Genomic DNA, 17494 nt, shown 5'->3' with positions numbered 1-17494 from the left:
GATAGAACATTTAATGATATCATATTTCTCTGTGGGATGTTATGATCTTCAATTTTTCAAAGCTTTCTGATGTTTCCACAACCAAATGCTTAGTAAAAATAATTGATTCTCCACTTCCAGTTCATATCTGCTCACAGTCAGATTACATTATAGTGTGCTATATATTGCTACATGTTCATATGTGCTTATGGATGCTAAATATAGGAACTAATTTATTCAGTGCAAATTTAAAATGCACGTCCAATAAATCTGCACCCTGTGTGCACTTTATAGATCTGTGCCTGCAGTGCACAGACATCTGGCTTGTTCTTCTGAAGTGCAGCATTTTCAGGACCTTCACTATGACCTCAGCTCAATCCCCTTTCCTGGGAATAACATCAGACTCTTATCAGTCCATGCACACATCTGTCTGCGCTGCACTTCACCTCCCTGCATCCGAACTGCATGTGAGGGCAGACTCACTCAACTCGCCGCAGCATCGAAGACCGAGGATTTGTTTTATTTCTCCCTGATTTCACATTAAAATTCTGAGATCAAATATGCCGCATCTTTGAGTTTGTCTGTTCCGACGGCAGCTGTGCGCGTGTGGAGGCAGCTTCCTATTTTAGATGCATCCCCTCAGCATTGTCATTCATGTCGAGGTTGTCATGACGACTCGGGAGGCAGGCCGGTGAGTCTACCTCAATTTTTCAGTGGAGTTTCAGATGCCTATTTATAGACACACCGCTTCCCTCCTCTGTCTGGGTCTTCTGCTGACACAAACATCAAAATAGCCTCCTGCTGCGTCAATCGTTTGTTTCCAACTTTATTCTTCATATTTATGCAATATGTACACATGTACACTGTTATAAAATCTGTAGTGCTACCAATGTAGCATAGAAATGGAGTTTTTTTTTATAATTACAATTGTCAGGCAAAAAACAAAAGGTGAGGAGATGGTGTGTAAACAGAGGGCCAGAGTGCATGGACTTTGATGATTTCACTGACTTTTAGGCATAAAGAGCAGATAAAATATCCCAATAAATAGATCCTGTATTTCAGTCAGAGGACCAGATAGCAAAAACAGAAAGACAATATCTGTATTTATCTGTAAACATTTGGAATTATTTGTTTTGTCTCTCTGAAATTTCAGTAATAACCAACATAATGAACAACATATCCTAAAATTAACATTGTTCAAACTGAGAAATCAAAGTATTCATTAAAAAAGGGGTCAGATTTAATATAAGATTAATTATTATGGAGTTTTGATAATGAGACCTGATGATGATTGGTGGCAATTTCATATCAAATCCCCTTCAATTGAAACCAATGTGAATAAAGGCTGTACCAATGTTATAAAATGTTTCTGGACCCATACAAAGAACAGTACTACATGTGTTGAGAGGAAGTTACTGTAGAACTCTTTGTTTGTCTTGTAAGGCAAGACTAAGGTGCGCCTGCAAGAAGGCAATATGTTAAAACTTAACACCTAAAAATGTTGAATTAAAAAAAGAAACTAAGCAGTAAGTGATGAACATAAAATTAAAATGAGTGGTCTGACACTTTGGGAAATACACCATTAAAGATAGAGCAATACCACTCATAGATTTCTTTTAAATATGAATCCCCCCCACCCCCACGTAACACCAGAACCTGTTATCTGTAAGGTTTGTACAGATTTCACCAAATGAAACCAAGTAGTTATTGAGCTTTTAGAGGTGCTGGTAGGTGACAGACTGTCAGAAAAGCTATTCACATGAGCGCTTTTCTCCTGTTTATTTGTGCTAAGCTAAGCTAACCTGCTGCTGGCTCTGCACTTGTAATGTACAGATATGAGAGTGGTATCAAGTTTCTCATCTGCTAAAAATCAATGCAGTCTAATATAACAGTGCTGCAGTTATAAAGACTGTAGTGTTCAGTGATTTAAAAAAAAAAAAATCAAACAGTCATTATTCAACTTTGTGGTACTGTTGAGCTCTTAGATCACACTGGAAACTGCATCTGTTTCTAAGCCTGTTTAGGCTCTTTTGTCATAAAAAGAAGAGAAGGACGCTACTTTCCGCTGCTCCCTTATTCACAAGGGGCTGCCACAGCGGGTAGCTCGGCGTGCTTGATTTGGCACATTTATTTTATTCTTTAAACAAGATGCCCTTCCAGACGCAAACCCGAATGGATTTATGTCTGGTGTTTTGGGAAAAAAACATGTTTGATAGATAGAATGGACAAATGTTAAAGTAGTCTCCTTGTGCACACCATGATCACTTCCAGAACTGCTGCATAGAAGTCCTTTTGTGACTACTTACAGTAGGACATTTATGAAGTGTGATATGCAGTGGATCTCCGCCACTGTGTCAAAGTAGTGACACTTGACCTTGAGTTTCATTTTTAAGGAAGAGGGGTGCCAAATTTGCAGAGTGTGGCAGGTCCTGATGTGTCCAACTAGCCAAAAAAGCGCTTCTTTTTCAAGGTGGTACAGGCTATCAGTGAGGTTGTTTTGTTTTATGAAGTAATGAGCATGCTCCTTTCATGCTCCTAACCTAACATGCTACCACTGGGCTTGGATTGTCCAACTCCCATAAGTTACATAATGAACATGAAAGTTAAGTCAGTTTGTCAAAGAAGCTGACAAACTGACACTGTCTCGCTTTTGAGGTTCATGGTTAAAGATGCACATGTGCAAGTGGTCAAGTGACCTAACAACAGCAGCAAAGTGGTCCAGATGTGCACAAGCAGGCTACTTTGAAGCGTGACCAAAACAACAGGTATCAGTGCAATACAGTTCACCATTTTCCAACAACTAAATCAATACATACAGTAAATAAAAGAGCTTCAACAAAAACTGAACACTATCACCTTCATGGAGAAAAATTAATGCAACACTTATTAGGTGTACCTAATAGAGTGGCAACCACACGTAAGTCTGCACAAGCAAGTGACTGTTATTTCCCAAAGTGTCAAACTCTTCTGCAACTACAACATCAAAGTATGATGACTGGTCAACCCTCGTAGTAGTCTGAAGGAACAAAATATTCAAGTGGTAGCAAGCAATAAAACTTAATAATAATAATAACAATAATATTAGAAACAATAAAAATTATAATGCTAGTCACAGAAAGCACAGCTCAGTACAGAAAAAAATTCTGCTTTTGTGTCATGCTTTATCAAACACAGGTTTAAAATATGCATATTTGAGAATATTCATGCATATCCACACATAAACAACGTCTATGCATAGATACACACATACATATATTTATATATTTATATTTGTATCTATGTAATCAAAATCCTGCCATTGAAAAAGATGCAACAGCATTTACAAATTAGTGTACATAAATAGGATGCTGTGGTTTTTCAGGGTATAGCAGCACGATGGGTGAACAGAACAGAGTCCACAGGGGCCTCAGGACGGGTCTGGTCACTGTTGGATGTATGAGTCTCTGGCCCATTCCCCTGCCTCACCCCTCTTTTTGGGAGCCACCTCCCCCTCTCTGTCCCTCTCTCTGTCCCGGTCATAGTAGTGATGGTGGTGGTCACGTACCGGCCGGTGATGGTGGTGAGAGCGCTGCTTGTTCCGCTCGTTGTGGTCCTGTTCTCGCTCTTTGGAGCGGTGGTGTCCCATGCTGTGACCGGCCTCGTCCGCACCGCTGCGGTGATGGTGGTGGTGGTGATGGTGGTTGTGGTCCCGGTGGGGCAGTGGCTCATAACGCTGTTGCTGCTGGGGGTGCCCCTCCCCAAGATCCTCGTCGTCCTCCTCTTCCTGCTGGAGATGCTGAGTGCGTGGCTCGGTACAAGCCGAGTCCTTGCTCTCTCGGCTCTCCCTGCTCTCGGGGGTCTCAGAGTCCAAAGTCTCTTGCCGGGAGAGGCCCCTGGCTTTACTGCTGTGATGATGGTGGTGGTGATGGTGGTTGTGGTGCTCAGTCCTGGTCGAAGATGACCGGTGGTGGACATGCTGGGATCTCCTGGACGATTCTGTCCTAAGGGGCCTCTCCTCCTCATTGTCCTCCCCTTCAGGCTCTGCATCGGCATCACCCTGGTCCAGGCTCTGGTGGTGGTGATGGTGGTGGTGATGGTGATGATGGTGCTGGTAATCCTCTCTGGAGCCTTTCCTTTCCATTTTATCTCCCTTCTGCTCTGTACTGTTGCCCTGAGATTAGCGACACACAGTCAGTATGATGACAGACAAAGAAAAAAAAAAAAGAAATCACCGCAAACACACACTAAAACTCACATCACCCTTGTAGCTTCACTTAAATTCACACAAAACGACAAAGAATAAGATGTCACACTTGAACACACACGCTTTCTTGTCAAATCCATTCATAGTTGACTCTGACCCTGGAGTAAGAACTCAAAAAAGCAAGGTGCACTCCTCAGTTTCAGCTTTCATCACTTGGCCTCACCACACTTACCACACTAGCAAATACATGTCAAGCTCACTCCTGCTCCTCATCAATATCAGCGTTTTCTTCACTTTCAGTCTTACATTGTGATGGCAGTGGATGGAGAAAGGGCAGAGATAAGGGGATTATGCAACATTTACAAATTACTCAAATGGCCCATAAGAGTGATGCTTGTTATATAAGTCACTTAATAAATCAGCAACAATGATCATTTACTGCTGAGCTGGCAAATGCTGAAAAGAAACTAAATTTAGAAGTGAAATAAAGTTGTTAAACTGAGTTTTACACTTTTTTAAATTAAACTTCAGGGTTTTCTGCATCATCAACATCAGCCGTGATTAGTCACATGAACGTGATAACAGCATCGGTTTGACCTGTTAAATTGAGTTTTGTTCCACTCTCCAAACTACAAATAAAGATAAATTCTCTGTTCTTGCTGTCAGCTCCCATGCTCCTGTTTGTCATTTTATTTTTGATCTTTTCTCTTCCTCTCTAAGTTCCTCTCTAAGCAGCAGAAATCTCTCCCTGACTGTTATACATTCAGCTTTTATCTTATTATTTCATACCTGTGTGCTTATCCTAAATAAAATGGATTGTTCTTAATTTAAACATTACTCATAGCATATACATTATAAAGAACAACATTAAGTAAAAGTAAGGACTCCTAGAAGATATGGTAGATGGTAGCTAAATCCTTTTCTCTGATTGTTTTTCCTGCTCTGAGCAGAGTGTAATTATTCAAAGTTTGACAAATATAAGCTCTGATTTCCTTCATTTCTTCCTTTCTAATGCTGCCTCCCACACTTCTTGTCCTCTACTGTTTATCCACAGATCCCCTCCCCATCTATGGCCTCCATTGGCCCATAGTCTGCTCAGCACTTGTACCTGCACACTGGAGACCGGAGCCGTGCTGGAAGGCAGGGAGGCTGTGGGTAGCTTTGCTAACACTGGGTCAGGGGGGCTGCAGCTGGTGGGGTGAGTGCTTTTCCAGTAGGCCTCCAGGTAATCGGCCATATGCTCACATGCGTCCTCCAGCTGGTTCTCATCAAGAATGATGTCAAACATTTCCTGCGAAAGTTGAGACGGGCGCATTCAGAGTTGAAGGAAATGAAACGGAGACATGACAAGGTCAAGAAAACCAGCCAGTGCTGATGAGGAATTTCACAGTAAAAGACTTGAAATAATCTTTAAGGAAAAGAAAACTGATAAAAATGTCAGGGCATGTTTGAAACAACCCACAGAATTAAACACTAAATAACATTAAGTATTCATTTTGCAGAAAATCTTAAACTGTAAATCCCTAAAGATATTGACTGCTATTTAAATTTAATTAAGCCTGCACTTTCACAAGACTGGAGTGCTTGCCTCATTTTCTAAAATAATAAGTAAGCAGATTAGAGAGGAATGGAAATAGAACTGGCAGAAAATATAAAGGAATAAACAAAACCTGACTTCAGATATGCACAAACTAAAACCCAGAGCCAAAAAGAACAAAACTCCAAGTTATTTCACACACTGGATTAAAATTAGCAGTAATTTAGGTCCTCTGTGGAGACGTACAGAAGGGCACTGAGCCAGCTTGTCAGCAGCCACCATCTGGACGTTGAGGTGTTTGGCCTGAGATTTTCCTCTGGACTTGATGAGCCGCTGCAACACCTGCAGGCAAATGAGGATAGAAGGCAAAAAAGGTCACGGCTGTTTTTGACAAACCTAAATTAAGGATTTGTGTGGGCAACATTTAAATCTGTGAACATCATTTTTAGACGGTAGCTTCTTTTGGAGGCAGACAATTCCAGTCATTACTTGAGTTACATTTTGAGGCGTTTGTATTTCCACATCTTAGAAGGATACATTTTACTCCACTACTTCTGTCTGAAAGCTATATGTTTAATAATGTTTTAAATAAAAACATTAATAAGGTTACATAATGTAACATTAGAATTTAAAGTATTTACTTTCCTTTTGGATCAGAACCCATTTAAAAAACTATTTTTTGCTGAGACCCTGCTGTGAGTTTCTACAAAAGACAACATGTGGGATTTTTTTGTTTTGTTTACAATGCAGAAAAAGATGGCATCCCTCCCCCAGAAATGGGGCCATGGCATAGTTTGCTTGGCAGAGCAGCTCTTACTCCACTGTGTAAAGACACTTGTGGCACTGTCAGCAGCACATGTAGCAGAGTAGCATCACAGAGCATAAGTTGGTGCACAATCAAGCTGTCACTGTGGTTATCGGTAAGTTGCTAACTAGTTTGTGAGACATTTCGCTGGAATAGATAATAAACAATGACCCTGTTAACTGTAACCCGAACATACTGTATGTACGGTGTGTGTATACTGTTTATCCATCCAACTAATTTTCTTAACCACTGATCCAATTCAGGGGCATGAAGATGGTGGAGGCATCTCAGCTGCCATATGGTAAAAGGCGGGGTACACCCTAGACAAGTTGCTAGTCTATCACAGACAAACAGACCATTCATGTTCACATTCACAGCTACCGCCAATTTAAAATCACCAGTTAACCTAACATGCATTCGTCTGGACTGGGATAAAACCAGAATACCCAGAGAGGACCCATGCAGACACAGAGGGAACATACAAACTTCACCAGCCGGCTTCAAAACCAGGATGTTCTTGCTGTGAAGTGACAATGCTAACCAGTACTAATTGCATCACTGTGCCACTGTGCGTATACAGTAAATATACTATACAAAAAAAACAAAACAAAAACAAAAACAAAAATGAACTTGAAATGTACATTTTAATTTGTTTTCTTTTTATCAATCAATATTGGAATTTTTTACTTACTGAAAACTAATGTTTGACCCCTAAAATCTAATACTGATAAAGGTTTTCTGCATATCAGTGAAAGGAGTGGTTTATCTGCATAACAAGTAATTTTAGTTTAAAAGTGCGATTAGATTTATTTAGGCAGAGTTTTTAAATGAGGTTGAGTACTTCTACTCATTTCACCATATATACAACTACAGCACATTAAAAGTTACTCTTAGTGTAACAATAGGGTGTAACTGAGAAGTCAGGTGATAAAGAAAAATTTAATCTACCCCACTTTGAGTGTCATTTACTCTGCTGCCACTTTGATTTAAAGCTTGCATCTCATGTCTCTTCATCAGCTATACTTTCTCTCATTTTCTGAGATGTGCTTTTTATTGATCACTGACTCATGAGCCTTTTGTACACTTGCTGAAGGTCAAAGTGATGAATCAGCCCTCTCACGCATTTTCTCGCTCTCAAAGTAGCAGTCACGTCTGACATGCTGAATTTAAAGCCAGGGAGCAGTTACAGAGAGACAATACAAGGGGTGACGAGACAGGACAACGCGAAGACAGACACACATAAATCGGTGGATCTGACTAATACTTTCATGAGAGTACAGGGAACATCTGCTGAGCAGTTTTCATCTGTCGTCTTGTCCTTATTTTCCACCGTAGCATATGTACACTGGCAAGTGGATCTGTTTCTCTCCCTTCCTTCAAACATCATTTTTCTTACCTTGGGTGAGGTGATCTTGACATAGACAATGATGGGGGCGAGAGAAGTCTTCCCCAGCTGTGACGGGTGGTTGATAGTATCGGCGTCCAGAACCACCAGCTGTAACGTCCGCGCCAATTCGAAAATCCGCTCAATCTCACTCTGCACTTCAGCTGAAGGGAGACACACAGGTCCTGACTTATTCTTTTTAGGGCAGGAAATAATTTTTAATCAGTCCTCAGGCAGGTTTACTGTGCTAGTATTTTGTGTAAACAGTGGTTTGTTTTGCATTTTGTTTATCAGTGGCACACTTCCTCTTTTCTTTCTTTGTCACTTGATTGAAATGACCTTAATTTCACCCCTTATTAAAAGTCTGCACTTCCTTTCACTCGCTCTTTTTTTCACCTTCACATCTGGTGGCAGTCCTGGTAATCAAGTTTAAGTCACCCTTATCTTTATTAGCATAACCAAGTTTATCTACCTTTATGGAAGTTTATGACTAAGAGGCTGAAGTCCATGGGTTCCCCGTTTACATTCACAACTGCAATTAATTGAAATTAATAACAACAACGTTTACTTCTTACCCCTCCAGATCATACCTGTATACATTAAAAAAAAAAAAAAGTTATTCTAAAAGTTATTTTAATCCAAAGAATACTTCATAATCACTAATAAAACAAAAAAAAAGAGAAAAATGCACATGATCATGTCTTTTAATAACTGGGTTCGTTATCGTAGATCATCTCTAAGCACTCTAAGAATACAGCTGGGGTGACTGGAAATGAGTCCCATTTAAGATGCTTAATTTATTCCAAAATATCTATAAGACTAAAGACACTCCTAAATCCATAACTGTGTACAATTTAATGTTCAAAATAATTTCCATATTTACCAGGCCAGGAGGCAGCCCTATTCATCTATTTTGAAAAGAAATGTTTTAGCACCACCACCCTTTTTAAAAGATAACTTTCCTCTGATTGGCTGTCCTGCATAAACACAAGGTTTGAACAGCAGGTGAATAGGAGTTTTGTGGCTGAGATGACCATATTAGGGATATCTGCTCCCTGTGACATCATACAAATCCAAGAACATATATTTTCAAAAAGGAAACTAAGTGCTCATAAGGATTACTTGTACCTCATTATTGGAAACTATGGACATTTTTAATATGACCATTCAACATTGTACAAGTACATATTTGACACATTTATACCCGATGATGGTGCGAGATGAAAAAGGATCATGAGAGTCATTTCAATTTATTTCGAATATCTGTACAAAATTTTACAACAATCCATCCATAGCTGTTGAGACATCCCATCTTAATGTCATCTCTAGAGCCACACTGCCAGCGTGGCTAAAAAATTATTATTAGTTATTATTAAACATTAAATTTTATGACTGCTCAGAGTCCATCAGTCATACAGTATGTCTTTAAAAATCTGAATGTGCATCACTGATTTAATGCTCAGCTCCTATCTTTCTGCTTCATAGAGACTTAAATATTCAAAAGACATCATGACTTCAGAGACACGGCTTGGCGACTAATAGCTCTGAGTGAGTGAGGAGCCACATTATGTTACCTCTAACAGATACCGACTCTTAGATCACACAACTCCCACTCCAACAGATGACGGCGTGACTGCAAAAACAATCCTACAAATATCTCAGGAAGGCATGAGTCCCAGTCCGAGAGAAATCACGACCGAGCTTCATGACTTCCAGTCCCGGCAGTCTGAAGATAACATGAAAACATTCCAACCTAACAGCTCATTCGAAATCTAATTTTCCAACTTAAAAATGCCACAGAGGGTCTCAAGTTTCGCTTGTTTCCAAGTTTTCCTGAAATTATTTCACCTATCTTAAACGAGCACAGCTTCAAGCCAATGTCACTTTTGATTATAGAAATTCTATTAAAGAGCCTGAAATGACATTGAAAGCAAATGCAAAATTCTTGTTCTTTCAGCAGGAAAACAAAGACTTTTAGACACAAAAGAACAAAAGAATGGCTTTTAGCAGCTAAACGACAAAACAAACCCCCATGCGGTCCTTAATTTAAAAGGCTTTAGGTATAGTTTATTAAAATGAAACAGTAGGCTTTACAAAGAGATTATTTTTTGAAGAAGGTCAAAGTTACAGTGTCTGTAATCACTAAAAATGTACTTATAATACATGATTTGCTTCTATTTTATGCTTCTCCAATGACTCCTTCCTCTGCTGTGGCTGCTGACTGATGCTTCTGGTGATACATAGCAGAGATTAGCCCTGTCACCTCTGTTTGACTCCGGAATCTGTTTCATTCTAATCACATCTAAACCCCAATCAACCTCAGTCAAATCAGTGCAGCTCTTGAACTTATTATCGCATGTTTGTGCTCCATCTTTCATCCCAAACAAAAGAAACCAGCCAAAGCCATTCAGGGCCGTCTAGAGTTATCGTTACCCATTGTCAAGAGTTTCTTTAATCGTTTCCTTCCTTTTTACTACGTAAGCCGGTCTCCTTGAAAACATTATGAATCAAAACACCAGATGCTCCCAGGCATGGAGATTTCTAACAAACTTACCCAAGTTTGAGCGTGTGTTGGAGCGTTCAATGATGGCGTGCTTGCTGGGATTGTTCAGGACTGAGCGTTTGGCAAGAGAGATGTCCGCCGTGACGCGAGTGATTGATATTCTGTCAGAAGAAACGGGAGAAGTAATTAGTAGATCTAGACTTGAAGTGAGATGTTGCTGAGGGCAGCGGTTTTTATCCGTTGCATGAGCACATTTTCTAAAACACTGCTACAGTTCTCAAAGCATTAAGAACAATCATCGCGTCATTTTATGCAGCGAAGCCCTGCGGTGCACCCACTTTAAACATTCAACCTATAGTCAAAAAAATGAGACTTCCCTTCATTGTTCCTTTGAATAAAGAGACTCTCATGTCATAAACTCTCTCTCTCTCTCTTTTAATTTATCATTACATGCAGAAACTCCAGGATAAAGGGACAGTTCAGCCTAAATTAATCTCTGACCTGCAGTGCTGCTTGTTTTTGTTGATGTTTGGTTTCCAGACTTGGAGATACTGGTTGTAGAAGTGTCTGCTACTCCACTGAATATATTGGAGCTGAATGGCACTTGCTTTGTGATGCTCAGTGCCCCCAAAATACATCTGAAGAACTCAGCAGCAATTCTTTTGAGAAATCATGACCTAGTTACTAAAAATAAATAAATAAAATCACAAACCAGTGAGTTTTGTGGGCAGTTTCATGTAGGAACTGTTTTCTGCTAACCTAATTATGTGGCTGGTCAACATTGCAGCTCAGCCAGATGGGACACCATTACTGTTTACATCCTAACACGAGAAAAAGCGTTTTGTCATGGGTAACTGCAAAGAAAATATCCTTTATTTTCTCTTCATTAATCATATTTATCAAATGCAAACACAAATTTCAGGAAAAAGTCTATGTTGTCTTGTTTGCCAATATTCATACTATATCAGAACTGCTCATCTGGTGGTTGAATAGGACCACCCTTCCCTGCACACATTGGGAGGTGGTTTAGGGAAGGCTGTGCATGATTTTAACTTTAAAATTTTCTTATTCTTTTTTTAGATACACAAGCTAAATAGCCTTATCAGCTCAGTCAATGGTTGAACTCCAGAGGGGCCAGAGCTCTGCTACATGTCATTCCTCTGCTCTCTTTCTCCACATATCCTGTCTATGTACTGTGTTGTATAAATAAAGGAAAAATATCCCACATAAAAACTGGCTGGAGGTTGTCAGTCTCTGATCTGTATTTGCTTCTTCTTCACCAAAGTTATTATAGGCAACTGAAACTAAACTAAAAACTAAGTGTGGAAAAACATTAACTGAAATAAAACTAACTAAAACAATATTTATCCTCAAGAAACTAAATAAAAAATATATACAAGAAATGCCTTTAGTTTTAGTCTTTGTCTCCTTGGTCAAATGTGTCAACGAAACCAGCCTGAGGCGGCTTTGGTGAATGTGTTTACTGGGATTGGGATGTCTGTGTCACTGTGGTTGTCTATAGTTGTTTGCTTTGTTGTACTGTGTTACATCTTGTTCTGAAACCATGACAAATACAACCCGTAACATAATAACAAAAACTAAAACTAAGACTGAAACAGTTAAAAAAAGAAAAACTTAACTGAAATGAGGACACCCACTCTAGAAGCTAGCTGAAACTACACTGGATACAAATCAAAAATATAAAGTATAAATAATAACTTGAAGAAAATAGAAACCTGTAACAACTCTGCAAAACTGTAACAACAGTGCTATGAAATGTATTACTCAGTTTATATTAGAGTTCGGACATGTTACTAACTTCAGTAGTCAGTAACGCGCTCAAAAATAAATGGTAAATCAATTTATTTTTGAAAAAAATTCCACATTTAGCTGCTATATTTTACTCATGAGGATTTATATTATGGGCATGCTTATGTAAAATGTGTCTTATGCAGCATATAACCGAGGATTCTGTATAAAAAGCAACAAGAGACGCATACGTTAATATGGGCTGTGCATTTGAGAATTGCACACAGTGTTTTAGAAATCCTGATTGCCATGTGAAAACTGTGCCAAACCAACTAAGAAAAACTAACACCAAATCAAAGGCAAATGCCAGAGAGCCACACCAGAGAATTACTTACAGGCGTAAATTTGTTTAGAACAAATCAACAGAGCAAACGGTATTCTCTGCAGCTGCTGATGGCCTGAGTGGATCTTCGTATTGTGCAACTTCTAAACCGAAAAACCTCTCTGCTCTGGGTGGGAGGATGGACTCAACATTGAGTAAGGAGAATCTTGCTCTGTTCTAGGGCCCATTATGGCCTATTAAGGACATGGAGAGGGGCTATTTAAAGCAGCGGCACACATCTCCAGGCCAAACAAACTTGTTACACACTCCCTCAGCTAACCTCAAGGGAGAGATAAATACCAGCCTATAGACTTAGAGAGGAAGAGTGAGGAAGGAAGCTTTTTAAAAGGTCACGGGGAACTTACCTTCCCTCAAATCTGTGTTTCAAAAAGTCAAACAGTGCTTTTTGCATCATGTCTGTCACCTGTAGACAGGAGATTCAGGAGAGAGAGAAAAAGAGTTGGTGACTCTGGTTTTGTGATGATAAAGAAAAATCAGTGTTGTGTTTAAAATGTCAAAGTTTGCCTTGATGCACCTCGTAGCCCTTCAGTGACGGTCCAACCAGAACCACGGGCCGCATGGAAGGCACAACGTCGTACGGAGGAATGTGTTCCGTCTTCAGAGGGAGAGAAGAAGAAAAACAGTTACACATGTATGGAGACAAAGTAAACACTCGCCATCACAAATCACTTGAGGGGGTGGAAAAACAATGAACTAGACATTTTAAAAGCACCGAAACATTATGAACCATGAAACGGGATGTCTGAGTTGGCTCGACAAAACACAAACAAGCTTTGATTTATAACCGATTTGGCAGCTTGCTTCAAAAACTTTAATGATGACATTTCAAAGCAGGTTACCGTAAACGAAAATATTTATGTATGTCAGATCGAGTCTCTCGTGTCATGGTTCTGATGCCACTGAATAAAAGGGAAACTAAATTACAGGAAAGGTTAGTCAGAGAGAGGAAAGAGGCCAGAGTAGAGCAACAGAAGCTACAACTGAAAACAGAAAATTAGGACACAGTTAGAAAAACTCGCTCACCGCTGTTGGGACAAAGTGGGGGCTCAGTTTATGGAACAGCCTGTTTTTAATCAACATTTAGACTGACCTTATTATGAGATCACCATGGTCCATGATGTGACTGTGACACATACTATTAAGTTATTTTTTTTAAATGTAAAAAATGCCTTCTAATACTGTCTTTAATTACACTTATAAATACTTAGTATTTATACAGCGCTTAACAAGTTTATTAGACCACCTGTCAAAAAAACAAGAAAACACATATTTTAGAAATCTGTCAAAAACCTGTTTAAAACTAATAATTAGATTGTTATTTATAAGGTAAATAACACACTTTACACCCAAATTTGAGCTGGCACACTGGCGTTCTGAGTATTCTCAGGTCAGAAATTCAACCAATAAGACAAAATTTTCTGTTCAGATATGCAGGCAAATAACTGTAATATGGCATCTCAATCAAAAAATGACTATTTTTCTTCAGCTTTTTTGTAAAACAGTAAATTTGAAAATTTATTTCAAATTTAACATTAAAAATATAGTTTGGATTAAAGAGCTTGCATATACGGATGCATTAACCATTAGAGAATGAGAAAAAATTATTTTGGTTATTAATGCAGTTAGTTTAGGGTAAAATTTTTGTTGGTGGTTTCATGACTTTGCTAAGCACTGTATATATTTAAACCTTCACAATATAGTTGTCTGAGTGCGAGATTCTCCATTTGAGAATGTAATATCTTATGTTTATGATACTATATCATGGATTTAAGGTAGCAATCAGTGGCTGACTGTTGGACTGTTGTTTTTAAGTTAAAAATCTAAGTCAGCCCAAATTGGGGTAAAAGTGAGCTTTGGCATCATATCAGCTATTAGAATAATAATTTTAAAAAAATTTAGGAAAACAAAAATTGACTGAGATTTCCTTGTCAGTGACAGCTAATCAAGTATGTGTAGGATTCAAACTGCTGGTTTAAGCTACACTGGTAGAGACTAATGTATGCGTGGAATTTGACACTAGAAGCCCTTTTTTTTTTTTTTGCTGAGGGGGACAAAGTTGGTCTTTGTGTACATCTTAAAGCTTATTTTATTATGTATTTTTATTCATTAGGTTGTGACAACCAGTTTGTAAGCATTTAGATATGTAAGATACATTTTCATTGCTGCAATATAAACCCAAATTGAAAAAAATAATCCATATTCAAAGATTTTGGATATTTCATTGAAAACTGGTCTGCTCATATCAAACACAAATTAAACTTTGTTGTATTTTTACAATTTATTGTAAATTTGCATTGCTTAGTCAACCCAAAAAAGAAAACTAGTTGATTCATATAAAAATACCAATAAGAATTTCTTAGATGCAACCGTATTTGAAATATTTTTCCAAAGCAATTATAAAATACTTAAACAGTCTTTGTTTTGGTGTAATTTTTGAAAGACTATCCTCTTCATTCTTGAAAATGTTTGCACGCTTCAGAGAGGAAATGCTTTTCAGTCTGCATGTGGCAACGAGCCAGTGACCCTCATGCTTCTGTGTGTCTCAGGTGTCTGGGAGAACAGTGTGTTTGAGCTGGGAAACAGAGAGAGGGTTTACTTCTACTTTCTCTGGCTACTTAAAGGACTGCTGACTTTCATATTCACCATGCTTTTATTTTCTCAGTCATCCCTTATTTGTTCTCATGTTCAGGCGGCTCTTTCAATCTGTGTTATGTTTTTGATAAGTGTTTCAGAAGATTTATTTAGACTTTCTTGTTGCAGACTGTTGCTCCCTCTTACTCATCTCTTCAGTTCTAAACATTTTCTTTCTAACATTTGCTGTCGTCAGTGAGCTTCCCCAGGGACGCTATGGGAACCGATGCACAATACTACTGACTAATATGACATTAACGAACAATGTGGCTCGATTTAAATTCTTTCAGTAGCATATTTAACCCCTAGATTACATGGTCACTGTGATCATGGGAAACAAGCTCTACTTTATTATCAAATCCTACAGCAAACAGCATTTGTTTCTGCTGTTACTTCTAAAAAAATATGAGTAGTTAAGCAGAACTACGGGTAAAGTCACATCACACTGAGTGCTTCATGGAAAGAACGATACAACTCTTACAACTGTTAGTCTACTTGTAGGATGCAACTGAGGACGTTATAGTGAGTAAGTAAAACTAAACCAAAACTTGGTGTAAAAGAACATTTTAATTAATTCAAAAATAAAACCCAGAACTAACTAAATATATTGTTTACTTACAAAAATAAAATGCAAGAAGAATTTCTTTAATCTTTCTCAATTTGGTCAAATGTGTCAACAAAACCAGCCTAAGGCGAGCATTTGATTATTTGGACTTGGGATGATGGTGCATACAATTTGCATCATTTTCATCCTCATAAAAGGATTCGGTGACCCCCCCTCTCTTCCTGAGGATGAGAGCATTGGAATTGTGGAAAAGACGAAGTATTTCATGATAATGTCAGCAAAAAGTCTTCGCAGTATAACAGAACCGCCAGATCTCAAAATTAAAGTTTTTCCTTTAATTTATCACTTGCTTGTATTTCCTGGCTTTCCACATTTTTTTTTATTCTCTTTTTTTACTCTAGCTTCATATTAATGAAAGATAGGACCTTGGCATTGTTTTCCTCATCAACTGTAAGACTCACCAATGAAACTAAACTGTAAATCACATCTTAATCACAAGCTGTTCATACTGAGGTCTCACTGAATTAGAATTCCAAATTTACACACAAAACAATCACAGCACAGAGGTTTGCACGAGCGGTGAGTGAATTGAGTGCAGAAGTGAGTCTAAGCTCAGAAATGCATGGAGAGTTTTTACATCTTGGACCACGGAGGTCATCCCCAGACCCTGCTGTGCTGTTGCACTGCACACAAAGACTTACCGACTTCTGCTTCTGCTTAGCTGTGGTGAGACGGAAGAGGAAAGAGAAAGAGGTTAAGAAAAGGCATGCATGCTAATAGCGGCGTGCACGCCGAGGGACAAGGACAAATGGTGTAGACAAACAGAAGGGGACGCTGAGTGTAGCCGAGCAGCCATAGGCATTTTTATTCAGAGCCGTGCGGATGGACAGAGAAGGGAGGGTGGGGTAGTCCAGGTAGAGTTTACCTTCTTAAAGAAGGGCATTCGTTTTTCTTTTGCTAGGGGTGACATGACAGTGTTTGGACTGGCTTTAGGGGAGCGCAGGTTGACTGGAAGCTCATTGTCCTCGGGGTCTAAGCCTGTGGCGTCTATGTCAATGGCTACCCACACAGACAGACAAGAGCATCATCACACGGAGGTGAAGACAGGAGGTCACAGGTAACGGGGTATGATTCACATCGACAGTAGCACACAATGTAGATACTACACAGAAAGTAAACGAAACGTGAAATTACAGTCATGGCAGAAATGTCTGTTTTACTGAGGTCTGGAACAAGTGCATCTTACCTGCCTGCTGGATTTCAGTGATTAAACGTTGTTTTACTAAAGAATTTATTAAATACAAAGTTGGAGTTTTACCTATGAAGCTACTTACCAGATGAAGGAGGAGTAGATTTCCGTGAGTTAGGAACAACTTCACCTAAACTAGATGATGAGTTTGCTCCCAATTTACTGAAACAATCAAAAAGGTTTTTGTCATGAGGTCAACAAAACTGAACAAGTGTGTATTAATAATAAATAACCTCAAAGACAAAGGAAAGGACTTTGGTGCAGACAAGTCTGTTTACCTGGAGTGGAACTTGCCCTGCTTGGCTCTCTGCTCCTGGAGGATACGAGTGTTTTCAAGCTTCACTGGACTGGGGATGAAACCGATTTCACAGCCTTCTTTCACCAGGCGTCCTATCCACCAGTCATTGTTGTACTTCTACATACAAAAAAATTCAAGACAGTCATCTAAAGCGTCCTCCCTTTTCTGCTGTCTCTCATCTTTATTTCCACACGGCATCACCGTACTG

General features: G+C 39.0%; 1 protein-coding gene across 2 annotated transcripts in view; it reads right to left on the bottom strand.

Annotated features, from left to right (window-relative positions):
* Nucleotides 1–789: 789 nt before the first annotated feature.
* cacnb2a (calcium channel, voltage-dependent, beta 2a) overlaps nucleotides 790–17494 on the bottom strand; it is a 34904-nt gene continuing 18199 nt past the window's right edge. For both annotated transcript variants that reach the window (XM_030756246.1, XM_030756245.1), the window contains exons 4-13: nucleotides 17267–17403; nucleotides 17074–17150; nucleotides 16665–16798; nucleotides 13058–13138; nucleotides 12888–12946; nucleotides 10443–10552; nucleotides 7901–8052; nucleotides 5946–6041; nucleotides 5271–5453; nucleotides 790–4129 (exon numbers count right to left, since the gene is read on the bottom strand). In XM_030756246.1, coding sequence (XP_030612106.1) covers nucleotides 3401–4129; nucleotides 5271–5453; nucleotides 5946–6041; nucleotides 7901–8052; nucleotides 10443–10552; nucleotides 12888–12946; nucleotides 13058–13138; nucleotides 16665–16798; nucleotides 17074–17150; nucleotides 17267–17403 — 1758 coding nt within the window. In that variant the 3' untranslated portion in view covers nucleotides 790–3400. The remainder of the gene's footprint in view (nucleotides 4130–5270; nucleotides 5454–5945; nucleotides 6042–7900; nucleotides 8053–10442; nucleotides 10553–12887; nucleotides 12947–13057; nucleotides 13139–16664; nucleotides 16799–17073; nucleotides 17151–17266; nucleotides 17404–17494) is intronic.

Source organism: Archocentrus centrarchus, chromosome 20 (assembly GCF_007364275.1).
Source record: "Archocentrus centrarchus isolate MPI-CPG fArcCen1 chromosome 20, fArcCen1, whole genome shotgun sequence".
NCBI classification, from domain to species: domain Eukaryota; kingdom Metazoa; phylum Chordata; class Actinopteri; order Cichliformes; family Cichlidae; genus Archocentrus; species Archocentrus centrarchus.
The sequence above is the reverse complement of the archived record's forward strand: the minus strand, read 5'-3'. Positions and strand labels throughout refer to the sequence as shown.